This window comes from Python bivittatus, unplaced genomic scaffold (assembly GCF_059951505.1).
Source record: "Python bivittatus isolate LINGU-HERP-01145 unplaced genomic scaffold, Pbiv_v1 ctg000480_np1212, whole genome shotgun sequence".
In the NCBI taxonomy this organism is placed as follows: domain Eukaryota; kingdom Metazoa; phylum Chordata; class Lepidosauria; order Squamata; family Pythonidae; genus Python; species Python bivittatus.
In genome coordinates, this window is record NW_028277075.1 from 63178723 (window position 1) to 63206464 (window position 27742).

General features: G+C 38.0%; 1 protein-coding gene across 1 annotated transcript in view; it reads right to left on the minus strand.

Moving 5' to 3' along the window:
- The window catches only part of MUC5AC (mucin 5AC, oligomeric mucus/gel-forming), a 72449-nt gene that overhangs the window by 43794 nt on the left and 913 nt on the right, over nucleotides 1–27742 (minus strand). The window contains exons 2-20 of the mRNA XM_088146066.1: nucleotides 25225–25389; nucleotides 21619–21690; nucleotides 21006–21267; nucleotides 20698–20812; nucleotides 17871–17961; nucleotides 15472–15581; nucleotides 14810–15026; nucleotides 14029–14154; nucleotides 12671–12788; nucleotides 10977–11115; nucleotides 10150–10260; nucleotides 9175–9244; nucleotides 8164–8301; nucleotides 7907–8071; nucleotides 6444–6538; nucleotides 5216–5342; nucleotides 2470–2722; nucleotides 1279–1331; nucleotides 522–622 (exon numbers count right to left, since the gene is read on the minus strand). Coding sequence (XP_088002192.1) covers nucleotides 522–622; nucleotides 1279–1331; nucleotides 2470–2722; nucleotides 5216–5342; nucleotides 6444–6538; nucleotides 7907–8071; nucleotides 8164–8301; nucleotides 9175–9244; nucleotides 10150–10260; nucleotides 10977–11115; nucleotides 12671–12788; nucleotides 14029–14154; nucleotides 14810–15026; nucleotides 15472–15581; nucleotides 17871–17961; nucleotides 20698–20812; nucleotides 21006–21267; nucleotides 21619–21690; nucleotides 25225–25389 — 2528 coding nt within the window. The remainder of the gene's footprint in view (nucleotides 1–521; nucleotides 623–1278; nucleotides 1332–2469; nucleotides 2723–5215; nucleotides 5343–6443; nucleotides 6539–7906; nucleotides 8072–8163; nucleotides 8302–9174; nucleotides 9245–10149; nucleotides 10261–10976; nucleotides 11116–12670; nucleotides 12789–14028; nucleotides 14155–14809; nucleotides 15027–15471; nucleotides 15582–17870; nucleotides 17962–20697; nucleotides 20813–21005; nucleotides 21268–21618; nucleotides 21691–25224; nucleotides 25390–27742) is intronic.

Sequence of the window (27742 nt, forward strand, 5' to 3'; positions counted from 1 at the left end):
TCTGTTTCCCCCCCCCCCCCCAGGTATTTTAATATGAAGAGGGCTCTCTGAATTTTTATTGAGAATATGCCAATGTATCTCTGGACAGTGAGTCAGCATAATCTTGATAATTTATCAAAGTATGCAGAATCATAACTATGCCATGTTTGTTAACCACACTTACTGTACAGGTATCCTCCTCTCTTTCAGAAGGGACTGAGAAGTTCTTTAGGTACTTCATTAACCATAATCTCTTCTGACCTATCAAACTGATTTCTATTTAGCAATATCTCCCTAAAGTGGTAGGAAGGCAGTGTGCCAAGCTGTGCTAGTAGTTTCAGAGATAGAAAGATCATTTTCATTATAGTCAATTACCTGCTGGCTGGCAGCTTCACACATTTAGCTCAAGAGACTATAATTGCAGTCATTAATATGTTATTTTATTTATTAAATTTCTGTCCTGCATTTTCATCAAGAAAACAATCCCATGTAAGCCGAAAAGGCTATTTAAATAAGACCCACTTATAACTAGCCACACTTACACATCCCATGTCAAGTGTCTGGCAGCTCTTCTGACACTCAGTTCCATGGGTGTCAGCTGTGGCATTGGCACAATCAAAGTAGATCATAGGAGCATCACAATCTTATAGAAAGAAAAACTAGTTCAGTCTGAGATCATATCTTAGTAATTATACAACTTATGTTATGCCAAATATTAGATTTTACGGATACAGCTAACATGGACTCCATTCTCTGTCCTAAAAGAATTTCAATCTTGTTTTGTTCAAGATTTCACAAATTAAATCCAAATGAATATTCATGCTTCAGTTTTAGAAACAGTGCTTGGATTGTGGGTTTTCACTGACTGCTCTCCTCCCTTGCAATCTCTTCAGTCCCTCAAATTCTGCTCTGGAAGGTTGAGGACACTCTAGAACTGAATCCTGCATATTGCAGAGGAAAGAGAAATCAGCAAAAATCAACTGCACATCTCTTGGCTGGCAGCGTATCTTGAGCCAACAACTTTGCTCAAGGAATTCTCTTGTTTGTGAGAGATATGTTAGATCTAATACAACTTTTCTTTCTAGATTAGCCAATCAGGTGTTCAATTTCTACAAATACTGCCATTTAATAGACCCATTGCCCATTAGGAGTGCTACCATGCCAAAATAAATAGCAAACGTGTTCATAAAGTACTGCACTTAAAGACTATGTTTGCTTTAGGCATACATTTCCCTTGTTGGATCTGAGCAAGGCTGCAAAACCATCATAACAAGACAGGGAATAAAATTGTGGTTGTACCTGTTCGTGGTTTCACTTCCCCAATGCACTGAAGCTTGCCTTGTACACAGGTACTGTAAGAGAATAAGACAGTTTATTATATTGTAATAAGAGGGGGAGGGGGAGGGGGAGGGGGAGGGGGAAGAGAAACCATTTGGAATATGCTGAAATGCTGAAAGCAATCTGTTTTTGGTGACAAGTCGTTAGAAGTTTTACTTAAGGGTCCTTTCCTATGGATCTTTGAAGTGTTTTTATTGGAAATGGGTGGGCCACAAACAGATAGTTCAACTGTGCTATTGCCAGCTTCCCCCATCATAACCAGATACAATCCTCAAAATTTGCTGTGTAGAAAGACTGTTGTTCCTTTCCCCACAGTTCTAACTCTTACCATTTTACTTTTTGTCCTAGGTAAACAAAGAAACAACCAAAAAAAGTGATTCTCCTACTGATTAAATTCAGTTCCATTTCAGTTTTCCTGACCAATTTTCAAAAATAATAACAAATCAATTTCATTCTTCTGTCTCCCCAAACTCTTGAGTTTTCAGATCAGACAGATCTGGTCATTTAGAAGCATCTTTGGATGCCCCAAATATTTACAGATGGAAATGTGACAAAATGGAAATAATACAAGAAGTTACAAAATTAGTCAATAGGTACTTCCATTCCTTTTCTTTTTTAAATCGCTCAGTGTAAGAAGTAAAACTAGCAGCACTATACCAGGTATGAAGTTTTAGCTTCTCTGGCTGCTGAAGTACCTTTCTGAAAGCAGATGTGGCCCTGAACTGTCAGCTCACAAGCAAGGCTGAATAAGCATGTTCTTCCCTAGGATTATGCTTCATTTTATGATGGAATGTATCTACGAAGGGGAGGGTGATGTGGTGGGTTGCAGCAGAGATCAAGACTATCAGGAAGGAGGGGGTGCATTCCAGGAGGGGAAAGGAGACAGAAGACAACACAGTGCATGGGGCGGGGGGGGGGGGAGTGAAACAGGTTCACAATAGCCACTCCCTAGAATCTCCCAGGGTATATCCACTGGTTGCAGCAGTATAGATTTAGTCTGGCAAGATTCTGTCTATAAGGTGTAAGCAAATAAAGGAACTGAACTCAACTGGACTGTTTCATTGTCGTTCTTGGGCTGGGTCTGACACATTTTGAGTCACAGATTTTTGTTATTTCTCTCATTACACCCCATGCTTATTTCAAGTCCCTCACCATATGACGCCATTGTCATGAACCACGTCTCCAGATGGTATGGCAGATCCTTTGTAGTAACAAGGGCAATTAGTGGCAGGCACACATTTGCCACTGTCATCCAGGTATGTCCCTTCTTCACAGGTGCATCCATCCACAGGAGGGAACTTGATGTTGCAGGTGACATCAAGCTCACTCAGACCTCGGCAAGTGGCTTGACAGGTATCAATGTTGTAATGATAAGTCCAGGTTTCAGGACAAATTTGGTATTTGGCTTGAGAAGAGAAAAAGGAAAAAGAATTGCTTCAGTGCCAGGATTCATGTAGGGATTATGGCTAGGAAGTACTAGATATGGCAGGGAGCAATTGCAAATACACACACACACACACCTCTCCAAATCTCTGCATGTACATCAAAACATGTTCTGTTTTATAAAAGTGGCAACTTGAGTAAAATGTGGCTCAAAAAAGAAAAGTTTTATGACCAGTCAGGGTAGTCACTGCCAAATAATATCACCGCTGAAAGAACTACACTGGCTTCTCATTTGCCACTGGCCCAGTTAAAATACTGGGTAACCCTAACCTATAAGACCTAAAGAATCTGAGGGCAGGATACTCCAGGCAAAAGGCCAGGGGGCATGTGAATTCAGCTGTTGAAAAGTAACAGTGAGTCCAGAAAAAGTTGGACAATCAGAATAAAAGGTGGCTAAATTACCCATCCCCTGATGATACAAGGCATGAGAGGCTGCCCATAAATATTTTAAAATAAATAGAACAAAAGTGTTTTATTGGCCTTTGAAGCAAGTAGATGATTCCAGGCTAATTTTGGAGTCAATTTTTTTAAGGCTACTAATTTTTCAGCATATGCTTTTTTCCTCTCTTCTGAAAAATATGACAGCCTCCAGTGAATGGGGAGCTTCGAACAGCATTTTCAGAGCCCGAGTTGAAAACAAGTAGGGACAGGGCTTTTGGTTGATTGCTTCTACTTTTTATTTTAGTTTATGCATATTTATTTTGTTGATTGTCATTTAATTATTTTAATTGTATTTGTGCCTTTTATGTAATAACAAAATATTATTTGGCGGTGATTTTTTTTTCCAAGCAAAACTTAATTAAACAGAAGAAGGCATGGGTATTCTTTTTCCCTGAGCAATATCAAGCACCATGGCACAAAGGCTCTTTTGGAAAGCATTTTCTGTTGAAGAAATGATACACAACTTTTGTCCCCGTGCAGGAAGAGGGGAAGGGAGTCACTTTGGGGACAGCGGTTCACAATGATCCTGACTCCTCCATTCTAAGCCCCCTCCTCCCCCCCCCCCCAGTCATACAATAGAGACTGGTGCTGTTAAGTAGACCAGTGTTGTCCAAACTTGGCCACTTTAAGATGAGTGGACTTCAACTCCCAGAATTCCCCAGCAAGTCATGCTGGCTGGGGAATTCTGGGAATTGAAGTCCACTCATCTTAAAGTGGCCAAGTTTGGACAACACTGAAGTAGACACAAAGAATTCCAGAAGCCATGTTCTGTATACCTTTGCTATGTTGTTTTAGTTAGTAGTTAGAGGACTGACAGTAGGAGAGAAAGCTATGAAACACTATCAGTATCACAGTTTTCCTAAAGGGAAAGAAATGCTGTTGCTTGGTTTTTTCCTTTTGGAACAGATGGAGAAACTGCAACCTTGCAGCAGGTGACTGTGCATGGGGAAGGCAGCACAGAGAGGCTGGAGGGATGATTGGGGCAGGGGTTAGGGCTACCAGGAAACATTCCTCTGGTGCTATCCTGTGGTTGTCTAGATGTCTGCAGCCAAAGTCCAATAACCCCAGAGGAGACTGGTAAATGCAGGATAGTGAGCGGGGAGGAGAATGAATAGGTTGAGAAGAATTAGATGGGAATTATAGAAAGACAACATTTGCAGTGGCCAAAAGCTAGAATTATCAAATAGAGAGAGAAAGAAAGATCTAAGAAGGTATAGGAGGTGGAACAGTCAAGAACATGGAAAAAGAACACAGAGGGAAGGCAGAGACAAAGATAATGTTTGAAGTGAAAAACATTTTGGAGAGCAGGAGAGAAAAGCAGTGGTGGGCGAGCACAGGGAGAAGAAAAGACTGGGGAATGTGAGGAGATGAGAAGATGTCCCTGGGTGTCTGAACCTCCAACCAAGAATCACATGACCCTAGGTGGTACTTTTTGGATGCTTACCTTATGTAATGCCATCAAAGTCACTTTGGGGTAGCAGTAAAGAGAAACAAAAAGACTTTTACATTTGCTCCTATAGCAGTGTGATGATTTTGTTGTAGTATCATGCCCAATGGCTGGATAAAACTTTTCTGCCTTTTCTGGAGTTCCTGTACATCTCCTTTGAAAAGATCTATCCCCTCATTTAATAGCCATTTACAGGTAGCCAAGGGTTATGTGTGTAAATGATGAAATATGCACACAACATCCTGAGATAAACCTTGGGACTTACATATTTGCATCTTATATTGGGATGCCAGTATGAAAGGAAGGGTTTACCTCAGGATGTCACTGTGCACATTGTCAAATGCTTTTAATCATGCCTCATACTGGAGATCTATGCCTCACCCAGTCAAATCTTTAAAGGAATTGTTGGCAGTTTGAGAAAAACAAGGGAGATCATCTCTTCTCCAGAAATGCCTCAAATTCCTCCTCCCCAAAATCTTGTCCACCAAAACTTAGCAACAAATCTCAGAAACATTCTGAGCAACTGTTTTTCGGTTGCAAAATCCTTCAGGTTATTCTAAAACTTACTGCAGACACTTGTCCTCCATCCGCTCAGCAACACGCCTTTAGCAGCACAGGCTCTGACATAGGAAGAGAGGGCAGCACACATGCAGTCCTCGCTCTTTTCACAGTTGCAGGTGTCAAACATGCAGTTCTAGAAAAACAGAGGAGCTTCTTATTAATCAAACTTCACCTTTCTTCAGAGACCTTTACCTTTCTATCCAGGGTGCAATCCTTGGCTCCTTCATTGCTGAATGATACCAGCCAGCATCTCTTACTATGGGACTGCTAGAAGATGTAGTCAATAATATCTGAAGAGTCACCATTTCTGTAGCCCTGCTTTAGCCTGGCCTTGCAAAAATCATGAGCAACTTTGGAGAGATTGCATTGGAAGCCATTTTACTGCTTTGGTCTAAGTTTTCTGTCATATTCTAGTTGGTTGGATTCTTTCAGTGTACAAAGATATAACAACTTATTAGCTTTCAGGAAGCAAGATATTTCCATGAATTATGACATCCTGAAGAGTAAATAGTTGGACCCTACATGTGCTATAAATCAGTAGAGTTAACTTGGAGTTTATATTGGAAATGTACAGCCCCATCTAAATCCTGCTCATTGGAGTTTCCTTCCTTCCGCATTATTCTGCATTTTTTCTTAAACATTGCAAGAAAATGTACATTGATTGTTTTACACAACTTGCCTTAACATGTGCATTTTGTATACACCTTAACCTAGCATGTGCATTTTCCTAATATATACATTTTTAATAGAGTTTTCTTAACATACACAGCTTGTATGCAACTTTCCCCAATTGCTACATGCGCTTACGCAAATTTAAACCCTAAACTATATGGCAAGATCTGAAGTACATAACCTGAAGGATAATAATGTTTTGATTCACAAGGTAGTCCAGGAAATGCAAAATATTTGGAACACCTGAAACATTATTTAATACCCTGATTAAGACTTCACATTATACCAGAATGGAAATGCTAAACATATTTCATACTGGCATTTGTATGTTAACTATTGACAAGTTATAGGGTCCAGGGTGCGAAAAAGAATGAAATGCTTCTATATAGAGTGAGAAATACAGTATATAGGCTGGATTACCAAATATAGAGAGTGAAAAAACTTAGAAAGCTCAGGAGAAGGCCAATTAAAATCTGAAGTGGCTTCTCTAAATTTGGCAATGTATTTCTTCCCCATTAATTATCTTCAGGTTCATTTCAGTGGAAGAGAAATAACTACTCACTGTATGGTAAACAGCTGGGTTTACTACTGAGTGGCATTTCTGAAAGGGCCCGTTGCTGTTAGTCAGCAATCCGCACCAGTGTGAAGCATATTTTTCTGTGAAACAGAGATAAATGTGGTGTCATTTCAGTACGTTTTTTGGCTATAGATCCTCTGAGGCACCTGTTGTAGTCATTCCTTGACTACAAGAAACCATTATCATTGTGTTAATCCAGATAATCAACAGAAGGCAGAACAGAAGCCAAAGGAGTATTCAACTTACCATTCATACAAGGTAAAACATGAATAAGTTTAAAAGTATTCTTATGTGTGTGTGAAAGAGTAAAATTATAGAATTAGCCCCTTTAGTTATTTGCCTAATCTCTCTCTCTCTCTTTCTCTCTCTGTGTACATACACACACACATTCATACTTTGTACAGATATTTGAACTCATATGTACATATATTACTTTCTTCTTTGTGACTTGCAAGGATGATCTGGATGACATGCAGGAGCATCTACAGGGGGGTCAAAATTCAAGTTTGAAGCCACAACCCATCCCTTTTCATGTACATCACAAGTGTGGCACATATAAAAGGAAGCATAGTTGTAGCTGCTGTGTCAACTTTTTAAATTCTCCACGCTCCCCTTCCATGGTTTGTGACATGGTGCAATCTGTAAGGATTGGTGTATTTATATAAGGTCTCATCTCTAGTTGGGAGTTGGTACGTTTGGATTAGAACTAGAATATTAGATAGAATTGAGAGAAGTCAAACTTAGATTCTCACTTAGCAGTGAAGCTCACTAGAAGGCACATTCAATATTGTGTTCTAGAGCTTCCACTATTGGCTCCAACCTTATCTGATCCTGAGCTCACGGGCATCTCAATGATGATCAGCCACATCAAAATGGTGAACACAACTGGGTGATCAAAGCCCTATTCCTTTTTAACAAGTTTTCCATCCACTGCATGCACATAGAGAGGGGTGGGGCTTTGATTGCCTGGCCACACCTGCCATTTTGTGATCATTGATCTTGCTGTGGAAACCCCTACTTGAACCACTCACAATCTTTCAGCCTAATCTGCCTTACAGGACTATCTGGTGAACAAAATGAGGGGAAATAACCATGAATGTTGTCCTAATGTTCTCGGTGGAAAGGCAGGATATAAATGTACAATAATAATGATAATCATAATTGTCCATTGTAAAGATGAACTTTATGTCCTGGTAACTCTAGACCCATGCAACTTTAACCATACAAACGTTGAATATTTCAGAGTCCTTCTGGGTTTCTATTTTTTTAAGCCAATGCTAGAAGTGCTTCTATGTGTGTTTTGTTTTCCTTTAAAGGATCTCATTTTTAAGATGTTTCTAGAACAGCCATGCTTGCTGTGAATTTTGGAAAGCACAGTGTCAACAGTTCAGAGAGGAATAGGTCAGGAAAGAGTGCCTAGGAAAAGAGCAGTAAACAGATGGGCATACCATTTTCTATACTGAGAGTACAGGGGTTCTCAAATATGTTTTTGACGTTGGGGCAATCTGCCTGTGTTTTCCAGGTGTTAGTAAAGGCAGCAGGGGTTCCTTCTGTCACCCCACTGATAGCTTTAAAGTCATCTGTTTGGACACTGTTGAAATTTCCACAGAGACCTGAAATAAAAGTGAAAGACGTCAATCCTTTGTACATTATCATTGTAACATCTCTCTTCTGTGTGGTGAGAATGACTCATTGATTCACTTACCACATGTCTGCCCTTTGTGGGTTGGCTCCATGTACACAAACAACTGCATGATAGGGATAAACTGTATCAGCAGTTGGATGCCAAATTTTGTGTGTATAACAGTGAAGAACGAGGAAGGGCTGAAGATAGTGACATTGGCTGTAGAAACAAAACCACACAACAAAGCAGTTATCAGACGGAAGTGAATTTTATTTACCACCAAGGGATGAATCTTATGTGGTTGTTGCTGCAGTGCATACAGAGATGTGCACACTTGGACTTTGCATTGCAGTAAGTGATACTGATGCATGCTTAGACTTTGCATCTCAATCAATAACTGATACTAATAGTAACTAATAACTTTTAGATTTAACACTTCTTATTAACATGCATTAGCAATTACTTGTGGTCAGTCAATTAATACCTACTTCAAAGGAAAGGTCTAAGCTTACACCTAAAATCCCAAAGAAGGTATTTGTTGGCAATATACTAAATATCCATCTTTTCCAGTTTCTTGTTCCCATAGCAGCCAACTCAATACTTCTAGCCAGTCCAGAAGCAAACATGAAGGCAACAGACTCTCCTTCTGCTGTTTCCCACTTTTATATACTTGGTCCATGGATAATATTTTAAAGTCCAATTATGGCAAGCTGGCACCCCTATCCATGAAACCTGATTCCATAGTAAAAAGAACAGTAAGGGTAGGTGGTTCCATTATCTGTGTAAATACAGGAATATACTTCACAATTAAATAATTTGTAGTGCAACATGGTAGAGCCCCATCTTTATTAACAAAGAAAAGGCTGAAATTGATTTTTGTGGCTCTTTTTAATGATAGTGTGTTTCCTGTGCTAAGACAGACTTGTAACAATATTCAGTTCTTTTTTCTATCAAGTGAGGAGGTAGTTTTTTACTCATACCTGTACAGAATTTCACTTTACAGAATTTCAGATAAGTTGCTGGAACAAAAAGTCAATCCTTAAGTTGTGTAAAATAGTTGAACATAAATGGCAAAGACTTGAAAGAACTTACATGCTGAGATAGGCAGTTGAGTGAGAATCATATTCACATACACAGCACCAGTAGACTTGATCACAATCACCTGGGAAGTAGGAAATGCGAGGTTAGATACCGCATGCACAGTTATAAAGAATGTCTTTACTGCAGTATTTCCTTCAGTCACACTGATTTTCATTATCTCTTCTAGGAAATATACACTTCTTGTTCTTTTGCCTGCCTTTTCTTTTTAACACAGGATACCTGTACATAGAATCTATGTTGTATTCCATTTGCTGGTATGAAGTTTCTGACAGTAACTGGTTGAATCCGGTTTGTGTGCCAAAAATAAAGCTGGTGAAATATTTGGAACTGGTTTTAAGTGGGATGGGGCAACTTTTTTTCTGGGATTTTTCAGAGACTCAGGTGCAGAGGATTCCAGTACCATGGAGAAATTTTGTGAGGCAAATTTGAAGACAGGTACAAAAGGAGGTAAAGCAAGGAGCAGGAGCCAGCAGCTGCAGCTGCAAGGTAGCTCAAACTAGGGAGTAAGAACTAAGATGTGAGGAAAAGAAATATCACAGGGAAGGAAAGTAGAAGAAAGGAAAAGAGGAATAGGAAGGTGATAAAGGAGGCCATAATATACAAAGCAAGATGTTGGAAGGAACTAAAATTATGGAGCCAGGATAGACAGAGAAAATAGATACTGAAATAATAACAGAAAAAAAAAATTCCATTAGCTGGATTCGCTTACAAAGAAACAATGGACAGAAGTCATGAAAACTGCAGAACATTGTGCAAAGAGAATGAACTTCACATGCTGTTTGTAACTGGGTAGTCAAGACTTTCGTTGCAGATTTCTGGTATAGCCTTAATGTTAGTATCAGGAGTGCAGCTGAGTACTAATTTGTGCTTGCAACTGAACATGCTTCCCACTGTGTCTGATGAAAAAATTACTCCTAAAATTACTGAGCGAGCATGGTTCTCATCATTCTTGCTCTTCATACTTACTGTCTGTCCTCCATCAATGCTTATAGCTAAACCTTTCAGGCATGTCTCAGTGTCTGTCAGGCCACACTTTCGAATTTCTCCCAGAACAGTGAAGATGTTGTTATCACAGAGCTGGAAAAAAAAGAGTATTAGTAGCTTGCATTGCTTGAGCCTATAGCATCCCTTTTAAACTTATGAGACTTTTCAAAATAATTAGAATATCTGACTCTTTTTTGTAGGCCAGGGTTTCCTACTCACAATTAAAAGAACACAAAGCACTTTAAAAGTTGCAATGTATGTTTTTTTTTTGGTGGTCTTTGAACAACACATCACAATTTAACCAAAAAAAAAAAAAAAGAGGACAGCCATCAGATATGTACCCTCCCATCCCCCAAATACTGGAAAACAGATTTGTAGCTGATGATTTCATAATGTCTAACTGTAACGTTGGAAAAATAATTATCCTTTTTGTAAATGTTTGATGAAGAAAAGGTTCAATTATCCCGAGCACAGATTTCAAGTGTAATCAAGAAGGAAGGAGTCTTATTTCCATTGGTATGAATAAGACATGATGATAATTCATAGATCAGTAAAAAGGATGAACCACTCCTAGTTACAACAGTGCATGGGACCTTGTTTTCAGTGCGACAATCCCACTTGGTTGGAGGCTGTGTTATCACGACTTAATCATGTGGGCAGGACCTATGTCATAGGTCTGTTCTATAGAACCAATATACTCCATTAACATGAACTTTAAACCACAATGCTGATGTTAAAGAATAGGAAGTGTCCTTGAGGCCCATCAATACAGTCAGATAGCCTTGGGTAGGTTACTCCATGCTGATTACCTTAGTTAAGATATAGCTACAGTCCCCAAAGACAGAATAGTATTTCTCATCAAAAGTGGTGATGTGGGAGCCACCTTCAATAGAACATACTCCAGGACATGAAAGGCTGATGCAAGTCCAATGCCCTTCAGTGCATGAACTGAAGTGAAAAGGAGAAGAGAAAGAAATTACTAACAAACTAATAAGCAAAAAGTAGTATAATCCTTATAATAAATAAGGATAGGCTGTTGTATAATGCTTATTCTCATGTCTTCAGTGAAGCAGTAGCCTATGACCTTTGTTAATGAATACATTTTTACTGGTGTTCCAAAGTATTGGAATGTTCACTAAGGATTTTATTGCAATGTTATTTAATGTTTTAAAAGACATACAGTATTAATGGACATAACACCATAATCCCTATAATCCGAAAGGAAATATTTGTATTCAAAATAGGTTACTTTAAAAATCCTGTTTTATCTGGTAAAGAAATGAATTTATTTGGGGGTTTTGATTAAAGCTCTTTACAGAAGCATATTACTCATGCAAATTATGCTTGTGTTCTTAGAACACATCTGTTTTCCCCAGTCCTTATCCAAATTCTACATCATAGATTTGGATGGCAAATATGCTCCAGTTCTAAATTCTAGAACATCTTCTGGATGCTTGCTATAATTTATATAAGCTGTTTATCCTCCTCATGGTTTTCCTCTTCAAAGCCTCTCTGGAGGACCTCCAATTTGGCAAAGCAGATCTGGGGAGAACTGGTGCAGGAATGGAGGAGAAATGAAAAATCCATTCAACTGGGATATGCTGCTCTTTCAGCAGATGAACGTCCTTGGAACTGGTCCTCAGGTCATATAAGGTAATGCTAGGCCTTATTGCCACTAACCATGAATGCAGTCAACTATGTGCATCTCAAAAGAGATCAGCACAGCTGATTTTCAGCTATTTGCCTACTTACACAGTACACAATGAACTTCTTAAAGAACTCAGGGTTCAGTAATCTAACTGGTGGTATTTGCTTGCTGACATGCATGTCAGTTAGAATTATAACATTTCTAACATCATGTCTGGTTGTTTTCCCAGGCCTTTGATTAAGATGGAGGGAATCCCTTGTTGGGTTGTTCTTATTAATTTGGTTTCTGTCTGTATATAGTGACCAGATCCATCTTATTTTGGTATGTATTGGTTTGGTATGATAATATATTGTGAACCAACCAGAGTCAGTTGGAATCGGGTAGTGCTTAAATTAATTAAATAAGTAAATTTCATAATGAACCCTCTCCTAATCAAAAATGTTAAGAGGTACCAATGATTTCTAAATCTTTTAATTTTTGAAGAAAAATGAATCACATTTTTAAAATATATTTGTATATCTTTCTTTCAACTCTCTGATCTTTTATAAATAAGAGCTTTTTTTTTCTGTGCTTTCACATGCCAAGAATTGTAGGAGGGTTGAGCAGCAGTAGCATGCAAAGCTGCAAGGAATTCATGCTCAGAAAAGAAATCCCATTATGTGTGCAGTTAAACATTACTGCATAGTCTAATTTTATTTTGACAATGACATTCTTAGTATGACTAATTATGTCTGGTACTGAATATTCTTAACAAGTCAGGCTATCAAATAACATGCCTATTCACTTATTCTCCCCCTCCCCCCCCCCCCCCCCGTCACTAATAAAACATTATTAAATCGCAGATGGGCTTCTCACCATGAAATGCACTGGGAGGAAAAAGAAGTACCAGGAGCATAATGAGTCCCATTGTAAGTACAGTAACAATCCTTAATGGGGATGCAGCCAGAATTGTTAATGTCATCAAACACAGTGCCTAAAAGAAGAAATAGCCAATGTATGTTATTCATGCTCACCTCACTATTTTTAAGAAATGTGGAGTACATGATCTCATTTCCAGTGATAAAGTCTCAGTGACACTTGTCCGCAATATAATGTGTTACATTTTCCCCCAATACAGGAAAGCATGTGTACTATTTCAACATCTGGAGCAGGACTTCAGATCACTCTGAAGCATGTCATGATTTGTTTTAATTTTACTGCTTCCATGAACCCGCCAATTTTCATTGATAACCAGGGTGAGTGAGAAAGGAAGCCATGATCCCAATAAAAATCCATTCTTTATAAAGCTTTCAATGGAAGCTTTTCCTCTAAAGCAATATTAAACAGGCAGATGTACCAATGTTATAGTTCTGGTGAAAATAGCCCCTACCTATTACTAGCACCACTTGGAGTTCTGCCCTCAACTGCTATGAATGTGGTTTCATGGAAAAGCAAGCGAGAAAAACCTGTTCAAGAAATGCATCTCTACCATATTCATGAAATCCAGTATCAGTCCAAAGATGCAAGGTAAAAATATTTTTATGATGGTTCCGTGAGTATCAATTCATCATGCTGCCATGTAGTAAATTCCAGCAAGAGACATTTTCAGTAATGTCAACAAATTTGGGGTGTAATTCTTACAACTGTTCTTATAGTTTCTCCCATTTAAAAAAGAACCTCCCTGAGACCATTCCAGCATTCAACCCGTCTCCTTGATTTTTTAAATCAAATCAATTTATTTTATATTTATTTGTAAATCTCAGCACAATTATAGACTAAGAAACAGAGTTAAAATACGAAACATCCAGCATAAAAGTTTGTTTTCTCTTCAGATATAAAAATAAATCAGTAACTTCAACATTCAAACAATTTAAAGTCCTTCCTTTTCTTCCCCCAAAGAATGTCTTTTCTGTATATCATCTTTATAATGCCTCAACAGAATGTTTCAACAAATCTAATCAAATTAAAGTCAACTATTCCCAGGGAAGACAAAATATATGTTTATTTTTATCTTTTAAATGGTCCTTTCTGCAAGAGCACTGAAGTGTAACGTTTTTTACACATGAAGAGCAAAGGCCTTATTTTGAACTTGTTCTCCTTTCCATGCTATCTGTAATGAAATTCCATGTAGCCACTTCTATAGCGAGGAAGATACTTGTTTTTCTTAATATCCAGAGACACTTCAGCCAGACAACTGCAAGTGTATAAACAATCGAGCACGGATACTGACTTACCGGGCGGACAGAAACAGCCATCTATACAATGATCTTCACACAACTGGGACCGTTCAGAATTGGAACAAGTGTCAGAACAGGGCGATCCGCATTCTCGGTGCTGCATGTTGAAAGGACATGACTTGGCTGAAAGTAGAAATGAATGATGAGATATTAGAAACCTCATATGTACATTTTTTTTTCCTCTGAAGGTGCAAATGTTTTAAACAGAATGTTGGCAATACATTTTAGTCCTCAGTGGGAAACAGCTTCTGGGAGGCAAGTATTAAGAAGCTGAGTTTATAATCAGCCTGGAAAAAAAGAAGATACTGTGTGGAGACAGGCAAGGGGAAATACATGATAGTACTCTTCAGATACATAAAACTGGGCAAAGACTTTTTTTTACAAACTATAAGGGCTGGACTAAATCTAATGGGTTATAAGAAGAGGTAAATTTCAGATAAACATTAGCACACCTTCTTAATAGTAAGAACAAATCTGAGCTCAATGCTGGATGGAGGGTTGCAGAATTCTTGACAAGCTTAATACCGGTGGCTTTCATGTGTTGCTGAACTAAACTCCCAGCATCCCATCATTAGTCTAACTGGCTGAAGTTGCTTCAGCAGTGTTTGAATTTTGCAGGTTGCCTCCCTTTAGTTTGGATCTGGATTTGCCTCCATGGGCAGAGCATGGATCTTGAGGGCCTGTCATCCCTGCTCCAACCATCTTAGTTAGGATTCTGTACACTGATTCCAAGGAGTTCTCCAGAGAAATGCCATTTTCTTTTGGAACTGATACTTACGACACAAATCTTGTGTTCGCCATTCAAGTGGCTGTCCACCAGCATGGGCACATTGCCTGGAGTACTCAGCAAAGGTGTCACAGATGCAGACGTCAATCACAGACTTATCACAGTTGCATAAGTCTTGTGTGCAAGCATCAATGTAATCACGCACTTCAACTAATGCATTGCAAGCTACAAATGCTTTACCAGTCAGTATGTTTTGGCACAGAGTAGTCTAGAAAGAAGAAATAAATGCTGCTAAGACAATGAGCTTAACACCATGAAGTGTATAAACACAGTAAGCTACTACATCATTACTGATTTGCGTTGCTAATATTTACAACCTCGTATTTATTTTCAAGATTTTACTGTTTTGACTTCTACATGCCCTTAAGAAAGAGGGAGAAAAAGAAGAGGAACCAGGCTAGAAATCGGGAAACAGTGAGTTCTAGACCTGCCTTAGGCATGAAAGCTGGCTGGGGGACTTTGGGCCAGTCACTCTCTCTCAGCCCAACTCACCACACAGGGTTGTTGTTGTGGGGAAAATAGGAGGAGGAAAGAGTATTAGGTAAGTTCACCACCTTGAGTTATTTATGAAAATAATAAAGGTAGGATAAAAAGTCTAAAAAAAAAAAAGCAGAATTCCCTTTAGAAAGGTGAAGTAAAATAAAAGTCCTTACAAACTCATGGTTGCATTCGCCTTTGGGTAAAAGGATAGGATCTTGGCATTGTTCCGTGGGTCCGTCCATCTTCTGCATGTTTCCAAACTGCAAAGAAGACAGCTTGATATCTGCAATAAGCAAGTTTCAAAAAGCCATTCTAGAGTTGTTCACAAAGCAGGATTAGAAGATGGGAAAGACATAGGCTGCAACTTTATTACATTCCCTTTACGTGAAATAAATCTGGCAAAGGGGCCAAGAAAGAACATCAATCTGCATGAGATGAAACCAGACTGATTCCTGGCAAGATGGTGAGGTTAATTAGACCAATTTCGCCTTCCCCATCATGATGAGGTAAAGTCCTCTCCTTAGTTTTGGATATCAAGTGCCACTGAGAAGTGATGCTTTGGGGGACTAAAAGTCAAGATGGTGGCAGTAACCACATGTTCAAAGCCCTACCCTTTTGACTGCCATCTTGACCTTTTTTGACAAGCCCCTTCCCCAACACACCTGCTAATGAGGCCTCTTGAATGAGAAGTTACAATTCTCATCTCGTGCCTATGCATTAATTCTCTTCCAAGTTGTCATTACAAGTAGTCCTCGTTTAGCAACCACAACTGGGAGCGGCAACTTGACCATTAAGCAGAGTGGTTACTAAGTGAAACCGTAACTGTCCTTATGAACTTACTTCAGTTTTCCTTTGCTTTACAGACCTGCAAAAGTCACAGATGCAAGGACTGGTTGCAAAGTTATGTTTCCATCACTGTTGTAACTGCAAATGGTCACTAAATAAGGCAGTTGCTAAACAAGGAGTTAGGGTTAGGGTTAGGGTATAAGGGCCAGAGCAATCGTATAATTTTTAAGTCTCCACTGTGTCACTGGGGATTCCTATGTGCCTATGGAAACTTTCCTTGATATCTGTTATAGTTCCTGCCCCAAATGACTTTATTTAAAATGGAAGCTGGCATCCTGCAAAACAAAGCAGTAGCCTCCATCATCTTCTTAATTTTTAAGCATATTATTGACTTTATTAGGAATCCTTTACTGAGTATAATAAAGCCTACTGCTCTGTTTCAGGATGTGCCCATCTGCCCTTAAAAAAGGTCAAAGATAAATGGGTGGTACGGAATAGATCTGGGCTACAAATCCCAGACACAATTACTAATAGGCAGCAGTTTTCTGTGTCTTGTTGCTGCCATCTCATGGTGGTTTTAAGCCCAGATCTGGTAGCTCGAAATAGGTAGCTTCCTGCAGGATAGGAACTTGAGGGTATGGAGGCAGCATTCTGCTATGACATGGCTTTGTAAATGGTTAAGACCTTCTGGCAGCCATTTTATAAATAGCTAGCCCCTTCCCCCTCAGCAAAACATTTTATGAGAACACCTAAAACATGTTCTCAAAACTGCCATCCAGATACGATCACTGTTAACTTTGGGAAACCTGCTACCTCCTAAAATAACACTAGGAAATCTTCTAGACTCAGTATCAAGGTTAGAAAGCTGTTGACTTTGGGGATTGACACACATATTACATGTTTTATCTAGTCTTTGAATCTTCCCACCAATTTCCACTTTTCCAAGAGGAAAGCAAGTGTGAAGGTGGGAGAGGGAAAGAGCATGGCAAACGCAGGGGGAGGGGCAGGTCGGGCCTAATTCAATGTGGTGCTAAATTTGGTTGGCCTTTCTGGTTGTGGTGTCCTGGACTTTGCTCAGCAGCAAACTTCAAGAGGCACCACTGATCCGTGAGCAAGAGAAAAACAACCAGCTCCTATTAGCTGACTGCTCAGGTAAGCAAGCAACTAGGTTGCTCAGCTTAGCAAAAAAGCCTTCCTGGTCTCATCAGTTATCAAACGATTGAGTTCCTTAATGATGCCCTGATGGAAGGGATAGATAGGAGAGAGAGATAGTGTCATCCTTGAAACCTCCATGAACTGGGGGTTCAGCCACCCTTACACAGGCCCACTCTACCTGTGTCTCAAACTATGAGCCACATGGAGTAGGGGGGAGGTAAAGAACAGGTTCTAGCTAAATCTGAGCTGCAACTCCTTGCACAAGAGAGCCGACATTCTCCCTTCCTGGCACATCTCCAGTCCCCATTAAACTTGGCAGCCCTTTCCAGGCTGCAAATTGAAAAAACAAACAAACCAGATATCCAGTTTTTAAAGATGCATGGACTTTCTACACTAGTTATGAAAAAGCAAATAATAACAAAACAAACCTATGATCCTTTAATATTTGGAGGTGGTTATTCCAACAATCTTGATCCTTGTAAAACATTATACAATTACAGTACTTTAAGGCTGTTGAACCAACTATCTTTCAGCAGTGTTCACCAAAATAAATCCTGTTCTACAAATGAACTGATAAATGACCCATACTCAAAAGCAATAAAAACAGAAATCTGTTATTTTTGTCACTTACGGTTGGAAATGAATTCATTGTAGATTTTGATTTTATTGAAATCCCCACAAAGACCACAAGTTTGATTAGCATATTTTTCATTTAGTTCCAGCTAAAACAAGACAAGAAATATAACTGTAGTGAAGATCTAGAATTTTAAGAATGAAACTTGAGTTGACAAAGGTTATGTATAACATTGGTAAACAGGTGTAAAGAGAAACCAGGATTTACAGTCAAGTTCAGGTGTATTAGTCTTTAAGGTCTGATAGTGGAATTTTGTTTCCTTTCTTATTTTTTAATTCCCATTAAATCCAATAGTTGTCTTTGGCTGTCATGTTAAATCATAGTATAGCATAAACTAAACAGATCATTCCTCCCTTTTCCTATGGAGCAATCAAAACTGAACATAGAAGGCTTTTGCTTCTGATGTCACTTAATCACAGATTATCATAGTATTTGAGCAGTAAGTGGTAGTTAATATTAACTATGACTTATTTTAACAAATTTGATAAGCCATTATCACTGTGGTTAATATTAAGCTTCTTCAATTTAAAGTACAAATGAAGCTTTCCAAACTCTTCCTTGCAGTCATCCCAGAATAGAAGAGAAAGGACAATCCCCAATTTTGCTGCAGCTCATTCTTTGGGGTATAAGCTAAGGTTTAGCATAGGGTCTGAATATTGTTAGATACCAAACTAATTAAATGAGACAAGTGCCAAAGATCCAATAAGAAAACAGATGACATAAATGAAATAAGGCTAAAAACAGAGTATCCCTGTAATAACTGGGGACTAGGATTGTCAATTAAAGCATGGTAACATGGGGCACCTCCTCCCAGTTTATATCCCACAGGGAGGAAGGAACTGAAGAGAGATAGATCTGGAAGGTGCAATGAATTGAAGGATAGGCCTGTGGAAAGCTTAGAGTCCTCAGCCCTAGAAAAACCTTCAGATGTCAGAGTATATAAAGGCCATATAGTGCCATGGAAGGCAATGAGTGACAGCCTATAGATACATTGTTCTATTAAGAACTTATTTACTGTTGGTGTACAAATCTAATGGCATTGACTCCTCAGTTCCTCATGTCCTACTGACCATAAGGGGACAGTAGGGTGTAGATGAAGAGTTAAGAATTTATTCTGTGTCTCCTCTTGTGGATCACTCTGCCTCATCTTTATCTACTGTAAGAGACTGCTGGGTCACTTCCTTCTGCCTTTCTTCCCAGACACACATGTATAGAACATGTGCTCTTGGATTCTCCTCTTGGTAGGATATAGCTTTGACTCTTCCTACTATGTATTTTCTTTTTTTAACCCTCCTTTCTGTTATAAAACTTGCTTCACTAATCCTTGTTCAGATTAGATTCCCTGATGTCAGCAACACTCACACACAGAGAATGTTTTAACCTTCAGTATCTACAGTCCACTTGAAGTTATGGAATAAAAGTTAATTTGATTCTTTGTTTAAACATTAATGAAGTTACTGAGCTCTTCTGTATCTTCTCCAGATTTCATTCTAGTTATATTACCTCCACATACACATGTACATTAAAAAAGATAGAGGAGAAAAACAAGATAGTTTCCAAATTAGGCAAAAGTTTGGCAGTGACAGCAAAACCAGTAAATTGGTTAGACATTCCCCTGAGTTAATGGGATTATTCTTTAATTCTGAAAGAAATAAAAAGTAAGGACTCTCACAACAAAGACAGTATGCAACACTGCCATAATAATTGGTATTCTCCTTACACTTCATATTAAAAGAGAGCTTTAATTAGGACTACTAGTTCTGGGCCGCAAAATCTGACTGATCATTAGCTGATAGCAGTGAGATGTAGAAAACTCTAAGTCTTTGCTTCCATCTAGTGATCATCCAGATTTTTGCAGCTTGGATCTGATCGTCCTAGCATAGCTGTTGTACTTTCATTTTCTAATTCTGCAAGCAATGATATTTCCAAGAGTGGAGATGTGGTAAGAATACAGATTAAATGAGAAAGCAATTCATATTTGTAGATCACTTACATTGGGCTAAATCTAGATTCACTCAAATCAAAGAGTATCAAAGCCAAAGTTCACCACTCAATGAGAAACAATTGAGAAGATACAACTGTTTCCGGGGTCAAATCCTGGACTAGACAAGCCCTTGAAATGGTCTATCATTGTTCTTCTAGTCTTTATAGCTAATTCACTCTCATTTTAATTGGAGATGGTCTTTTAAATATTTTATTTATTTATATAAACCATAACATATATGGTTGTATACCATAATTCTGGGTGGCTCACAGCAACCACAATAAAAAGTATAAGAAGCTATTTTCAACAACACTGGGAAAAAAAAAAAACAGGCTGGCACCCTAATGCCACACTCCCCAACAACAACAACAACAACAACAATCAGGCTCCAGCCTCACCTCACCCCATCCCATCCCAAAGCTTGGGGGAACAGCCAGCTTTTTAAGGCCTTCCAGAAGGCTAAAGGTGGAGAGATCCAATCCATTTCCCCTTCTCTTTATTAGGATTTATACCAGCACAACATTCAAATATTAGTTTTTCCATGACAGAACAGCATTAAGGTCACTGGGATTTGAGCAGCATATAAATTTAATTAATTATTGTTATTCTTCTTGTTACTGTTATTATCCATCATGTCAAGTATTTTTGAATTACAATTAAACACACACAGATGCTCTTGTATATAATTCCCCATGATATAACATACTTAGAAATATGTTTACACACACACACACACACACACATAGTGTGTGTGGGTGTGTGTGTGTGTATGCAAAGCTCCACAAGTTATTTCCAAAATCATAATAGGAATTCCTTGCAACATCTAGAATGGATTCTTACCAAAAGGCCATCCTCTTGATTCCACATCAGCGTCAATCCTAACTTCCCTTGGAGCTTAAAATAACCTGAGCTTCTCTCTATCAGGATCCCTAAGTGGCTGTAAGGTATCTGAATGCTGGAAATAAAGCAAATTGCAACTGTAAGTGACTGAAATTGATTCACAGGAAACATCTCATTTACAAATACTGTACTGAAGTAAGAACAACATATGAAATGACGTTCTTCCTCCTTGCCCTGGTGTGACTGGAATTTGTAGCAGTGAAATACCAGAAATTATATTATTTTACTGTTTAAATGATGAAGCTTACAGTTTTCCATTGACCGTAATGGAACTTGAGGTCAGTTCAATGGCCACTCCATCAAGTTTCACAGTCACATGGCTTATAACGGTAACATTCGCAACCACCAAGCGTCTTATTTGCACATTGAAGTCTTCATAGGAAGATTTGCAGTGGGATGCCAAGACATAATTGCAGAGCCCAGGGAAATGATAGATGTCTCCATCAAAGGTCTTGAAGTGGAAGTTGCCCCAAGTGCTACACACTCTATCATTATGAGCTGCATTTCCAGCTGTGGATTCAAAGTAACATGTAAACTTTTTATTCAAGCCTACCCTTTTCATCCACCTACTCAGTCTACCCACCCGCTCATCCACCCATTCACTTTCCCATCCATTCCTCTAAGATATATAGCCTCAATCATTCATATGGAATATGGCAACATTTTAGTGTGATTATTCATTGATGTCTACCATTGACTTTCCTTCCACTCTTCTTTTTGACCACCCTGTTCCTAATTAGTATGCTAAAATCCTCTATTTTCACTTAGAGATTACACCACTGATGTGAATAGAACTAACCTCAACCACTGATATGGAATGAATAATCTAAAACATATCAATATGATCTTTGACCAACTTACCCTTGACGGCCATTGTTGTTCTAAATCCAGGGATCAAACTCACAGGACTTGTGGGAGCTAATGTGGTAACAACTGAAGGAAAAGAATACTGTTATAAAGCAAATATTTGTACAATGCCACAAAATATCTCTAAACCTCACTAATGATTAATTTCTCACCCTATGATACGTCTCTTTCTAAATACAACATACAATGGTATTATTTCTTTCTAATATTTATTTCAGCAGATCTGTCATTCTCTGATCAGCTGAGCAGTTGGAAAATTCTGAACTGGATTCCAAGGGCTATAATGCAATTTTTAGAGTGCAGGTTGAAGGAATAATTATAATTTCTTTATCAAATTGGCATTTCAAAGCTTTTTGTATTTACCTGATAATAATTTAAGTTCCTCTGAATTTAGTGAGATCTATTCCTGAATAAATATGCACGTAATTAGTATGAAAACTCTTTTAACAAAGTTTTCAAATAAAAAAACAGAGAAAATATTAATACATCATACAAGTAAGAGATCAGAACAATGTTAGATATGGGCTCTAACTGTGACTTTACCATATGAAATCATCAGCAGTGCTAAAATTATGGGAATTTTTCTTCAGATAATTAAGCTTAACTCTGAAACTACTCGCTTATATAAAAGCAGCCTTGTTAGAAAACATTTTCTTTCCATTGTGCGATCCATATTAAAGTGTGAGAGAATGAAACTCTTTTTCTGTGCTTGGATTTCTTTATAGATGGGTAGTGGAACAATACACTAGGATTTCAATTGTTGGCAAAATGTGATTATTTTTAAAGAATATTTCTTTGTGAAGATGTTACTCAACAGAAAGAAGGGTAGAAGTCAAAAGTCTATGTTTTCTTTCTTTTTTTCACTCCTTTTCTTCTTTTCTTTTTTCCTATCTTTTTTTCTTATTTTACTTTTCATTTTTATACTTTTGTTGTATTGTAAAATTTTAATAAAAATATTTTTAAAAAATTTAAAAAAAAGAATCTCTTTGCCAACAAGCTTGAACCAGGAACTTAAATCAAAGTATCTTGCCAAAAGCAAAACTTACAATAGCATGGTATTTTCAGTGTTGCCCCACTGAAATAATGACTCATTGAATTTTGTGTGAGGAAAGGAGTCCAGATCCCTGAAACACATGGCTGGTCAACCAAACGATCTTGGTTTATATACAGCTATGAACTTTTTTGTAGTTCCTAGCCCTTCTGGCCACAAATGGTTTCCAGCCATTTTGAGAGAGGAAATTCACAAAAAGTGCATTAAGCCTAACATTGTCAGCATATTTTTTGCAAGAAATAAACAAAATGTCCCCCTACAAACACAGGAAAAAAAACAACAACTGAAAATCTTGGCCAAGCCCATGAGCATAAACACAGCTCCAAGCATTTTCCATTATTTTTCCACTCACTGTAGTCTTAGTCCACCCAGAAACTGTTAAGTGTGGCTGCTTGCCAGTAAGCAGTTGCCATTTAGCTGCAGTTGCACACCATCCCAAGTTTTCCTTTCATCACAGCCTATTCTGTTTAATACGAGAATCATTGCAAGATTTCTCCACCCTTCTGTTTGCAGAGCAACTCATGTTTGCAACTTATCTATATGATTGAGGAATCAGTCCTTAACATTTGGCAACAGGTGACTGGGGCAGTATAACTTTAAAGGGTTGAAATGTTTAATGATTTAATGGAGGAATCAAGCTGAATTGATTTCAACCTTCTATAGAAAGTGAATTGTATGAAATGCATGCCATAACCTTATAAATTTTAACTATATATTTATTTATTGTTTTAATCTGTTGTAAGCTGCCCAGAGTCCCCCATTGGGGGGAGATGGGCGGGGATAAGTTTGATAGATAGATCAATCAATCAATCAATCCTATTTTAAGGCCCATCTTGATGATCCTTTGGATAATACATGTCAAAGAAATTGACTGGAACATTAGATTTAGATTTAATACTGTTTATAATCTAGAGGATGTTATATTAAGAATTAAACCAAGAAAGAATCATCCATTTCCCAGGGTAAATCATTCTGGCTCTTAAATTGTCCTAAATATTGGACTTTGGCAGGAATATGCCCCATTCATATCTTAATTTCTTTAACTTTGATGTTTCTATATCAGTTCTGTCCAAACCATTGCTACTCTAGCCAAAGAGACATGATCTTGAAACTAAATTGTCCTTTTCTAAATTGGAAAAGATGGAATGAGAGCATAAGATGAAAGGGATAAATTAACCTACTATCATGGGTGTATTGCTTGCATATCCATGCATACACAAAGTATATTTGCTCAGTAATATTATTCAAATAAAGTTCTAGATTAGATACCTGCATGGTGTGTAAGTGTACCCCTTTACTGATGAAAATGAGCAATACTTCAGTGTAAACATAATTTTATCTGAAATGCACCATCTGAAAAGCCATGGTAATTGCCCTGTGTGTTTTCTTAGCTAGCCAAACTGTCATTTGGAAGGCTCCACTTTCACTTTAAATGGAAAGAACAGCTGCAGGATGTGCAATTATTTGTATGAACTAAACTTTGAAAGTGAACAGTTTAGTTTTGCTTTTAGTATGCTGCACAGCTGCCAATCACAAAACGAATTAAAAGGACAGGTTGAGGGAAGCAAGAATATTGGATTGGTTGACTGGCTTTGCAAGTATATCCCCTAATATTTGTGGGCCAACAGAGAGAAAGCCTGTTGTAAGCTTCTTCTCAATGATAGTTTTAGCCTGGCAATGTCTCGGGGCATAGCATGTTCTGTATGTATGTGGAAGGATGATGGAAGAAGCTGTTGCCTGCTTCTTTCTACTGACCTTTGCTAAACCTCTCATCACTTGTTCCTTCTTTCTGTAATCTCACTGTAAAGAGGTTGAAGCCTTACTCTAAAGCAGTGCTTCTCAACCTTGGCAACGTTAAGACATGCTGGCTGGGGAATTCTGGGAGTTGAAGTCCACATGTCTTGACGTTGCCAAGGTTGAGAAGCACTGCTCTAAAGAGAGAGCAGCTCGTTCTCATGTTCCTGTGTTTATGATTCTTCTGCCCAGCTTGAGCTCAAACATTGCCCAGCTCTGACAGATTCTGCAAGTTCTTGCCTTCTTATATCTTGGGATGATGCCGACATTCCTGTTCCACTCCACTCCCCATTCGCCTGAGGGAAAGATGATTAATAGGTGATATGATTGCCATCTTCATATCTGAAGGGCTATTATGCATAGGTGATGAAGCAAATGTATTTCTTGTTGCTTCGGAGGGCAGGGCCCAAAACAACGAGTTCAAATTACAGAAAGAGAAAAGAGAGGGAGGGATTGTGAATGTTATATATTAGGAAATATTGAATTAAAAAAAAAAATTTCCTGGTGGCACAAGCACCAACGACAGAGTTTGTTCTCTGCTTGCAAGACAGCATTTCTCCTCTCTCTGTCTCTGTGCTGTTGCCCATAAGAAAGAGCCCGATGATTTCTCTGCCTACATATTGCTGCTCAGTCTGAGAAATCAACCTGCAAAGCCTGCTCCTCTTCCCAAAAGACGAATAGAAAGTTGTGGCAATGCAGTCTTATTTTTCACCTTACTGCCCTGCCCTCATTCAAATAATGTTACAGATACCTACAATCAAGTGTGTCCTGCGCTAAGTTCTCATCAGAACTGACGTGCTCTTGGTCATAATGCTGGTCCACGTATTGGGACTGCTGATCCTCATACTGAGACTGCTGATCCTCATACTGGGACTGCTGATCCTCATACTGGGATTGCTGATCTTCAGACTGGGCTTGTACTGTAGCAATAATCAGAAAAGCAAAGCATTGAGAATGATGAGAATGGACTTCATGAAAATACTCACCTGTAACTAGTCTGCAAAATACTGTTATCCCTCCAGTGTTTTATTTATTCATTGAAATATTTTATTTCATCTATTCATCAGCCAGCACTTAAAGCAGCTAAAATAAAAAAAGTATTCAATGAAATCTAGAATTCAAGGTAGAAAAACAACTACCTGAAATCGTATTAGTTCATTTCTCCTTCAAAAGCACAGCTAAAGAATGGCCCCCTGGCTTGCTCTCTAAAAGCAAGAGAGGAAGGGATTCCAGAGAAATGTTCTGTGAAGTTTATTCCAATTTTTTGGACTCATTATTTTAAAAGCCCTAGTCCTCTGACTAGGCATACAAAATACAGCGGGCATCCTAGGGCATTCAGGCAGTAGGCAGACCAATTTGATCTGATGTTATACAAGTATAACAATTTGCAATTCCCCCAAATTTAAAGTAAATGTCACTGGACTTCTAGATAGATGGATGGATGGATGGATGGATGGATGGATGGATGGATGGATGGATGGATAGATAGATAGATAGATAGATAGATAGATAGATAGATAGATAGATAGATAGATAGACAGGCTTCATGAACTACAAGTCTGTCTGTGCAACTCTTGTATATGTTGTGGATGTGTATACATTTCAACATACATATGGCAGCTTCTTTAAAATCAGTGAAATTTCTGTCAGTCAAGACTCACTAAAATCCTAATGATTTCAGTGTTTCTGCTCTACATACAAATAAGTCTGGAAACAATCTACCGAGTATCTTGTTATATATTTTTGTAATCTCTCTTGGCACTATTGGTCCTAAATACAATATATTTCAAAGTAAATTATTTCTTTCTCCCCTTGCCCCATGTACATAGTCATAGTAATTATAGTCACTGGAATAACTTGCTAATATGTAGGCGACCTAAAAGAAATTGTGATAAAAGTAAGTTTTGAGAGATGAAGCCTGCTTGTCTTCATCTAGAACTCAATAGTAATAAAACATTAGCCATACTAGATAAAACTAAAAGACCATCTTAGTCCAGCATCCACCTTTCCAATTATGATCTAGATAATGGACTTCTCTCCTCTGCTCCTACCCTGCAAACAGAATTTCAATTTGGCTGCCTCTGAACATGGAAGTTTACAGCTATTTTAAGACAGTGACAATTCTTTTGGCTTGTGACATCATGGTCCGTAATTGTGTGCTGTGCAGAGAAATACTTTCCTTAGTCTCTCTTCAGTTTCCATCTATATATGTTATTGAGTATTCCTATTCTACTATAAGAAAAGGGAGAAACATTTTCTTGATCTTCTTTCTTAAGAGCATTTAGAATTTTACTAATAAGATTCACCTTTTAGTCAAGTAATTTACCCTTTACTCCTATAGAAGAGCATTAAGTTGCTGAATATTTTTGCTGCCCCTTCCAGGCTCTTATAATGAGGTAGCCAGAATTGTGGAATATTCTAAATGCATTATATGTATGTATGTATATATGTGTGTGCGCGCGCATGCACACACACACACATACACACAAACACAAATAAATTGACATAGCAGTTTGTTTTAAGTCTATTGTTAATACAAAATAATTACAATTTATTTTGTATATTTTATTAACAGACTATGATCCATTGCATGTATGCCTATAATGTGCTATTTGTTTATATAGTATAATATTTCTGTTTTCTCACTGAAATGCTACAACAGAACTAAGTATGATTTTACCTTTTTACTGCTTTAAACCTCACTTTTCTCACTAACCTCTCAGTTACCATCCTAAGTGAATAATATTAAATTTTGATAGAATCTGGGCTACTTCATTCCATCTAAGTCCAACAAATCAAAATTCTAAAATAATAATAAAAATAAAAAAGAACTTATGTTTAAACCAAAGCCTTTATTAAAGTATGAACTTAGCATTTTCTTCTTTTATATCTCTTGGAAAACTTTCTAACATCTTCTTACAAGTACACTGAGTAGAAATTGTGTAAATTTGCTTTGCAATAACTGCATGCTACTTCTCCAGTATTCACGGACAAAAGAAGGCGATGGAATCTTAATTCAGGCAGATCTGCTAAGTATAGCACATTCCATGTAGCCTCCATAAGCAGCCCTGTCTGTTGTGAGATACTATTAATCATAGTTATTGATACAACCAAAGCCCCTGCAGTTTCAAAAGAGAGCTGCACTTATTTCAAGTATGAAGGGGAATGGAAGAAAAATGGATAGTATTTTCCCAAGAAAATGATCTATAGCGGCAGTGCTGAAAATAAATAACTTTGGTTATGATTTCAGTTAGTTTTTTACGTGTCGTGTTT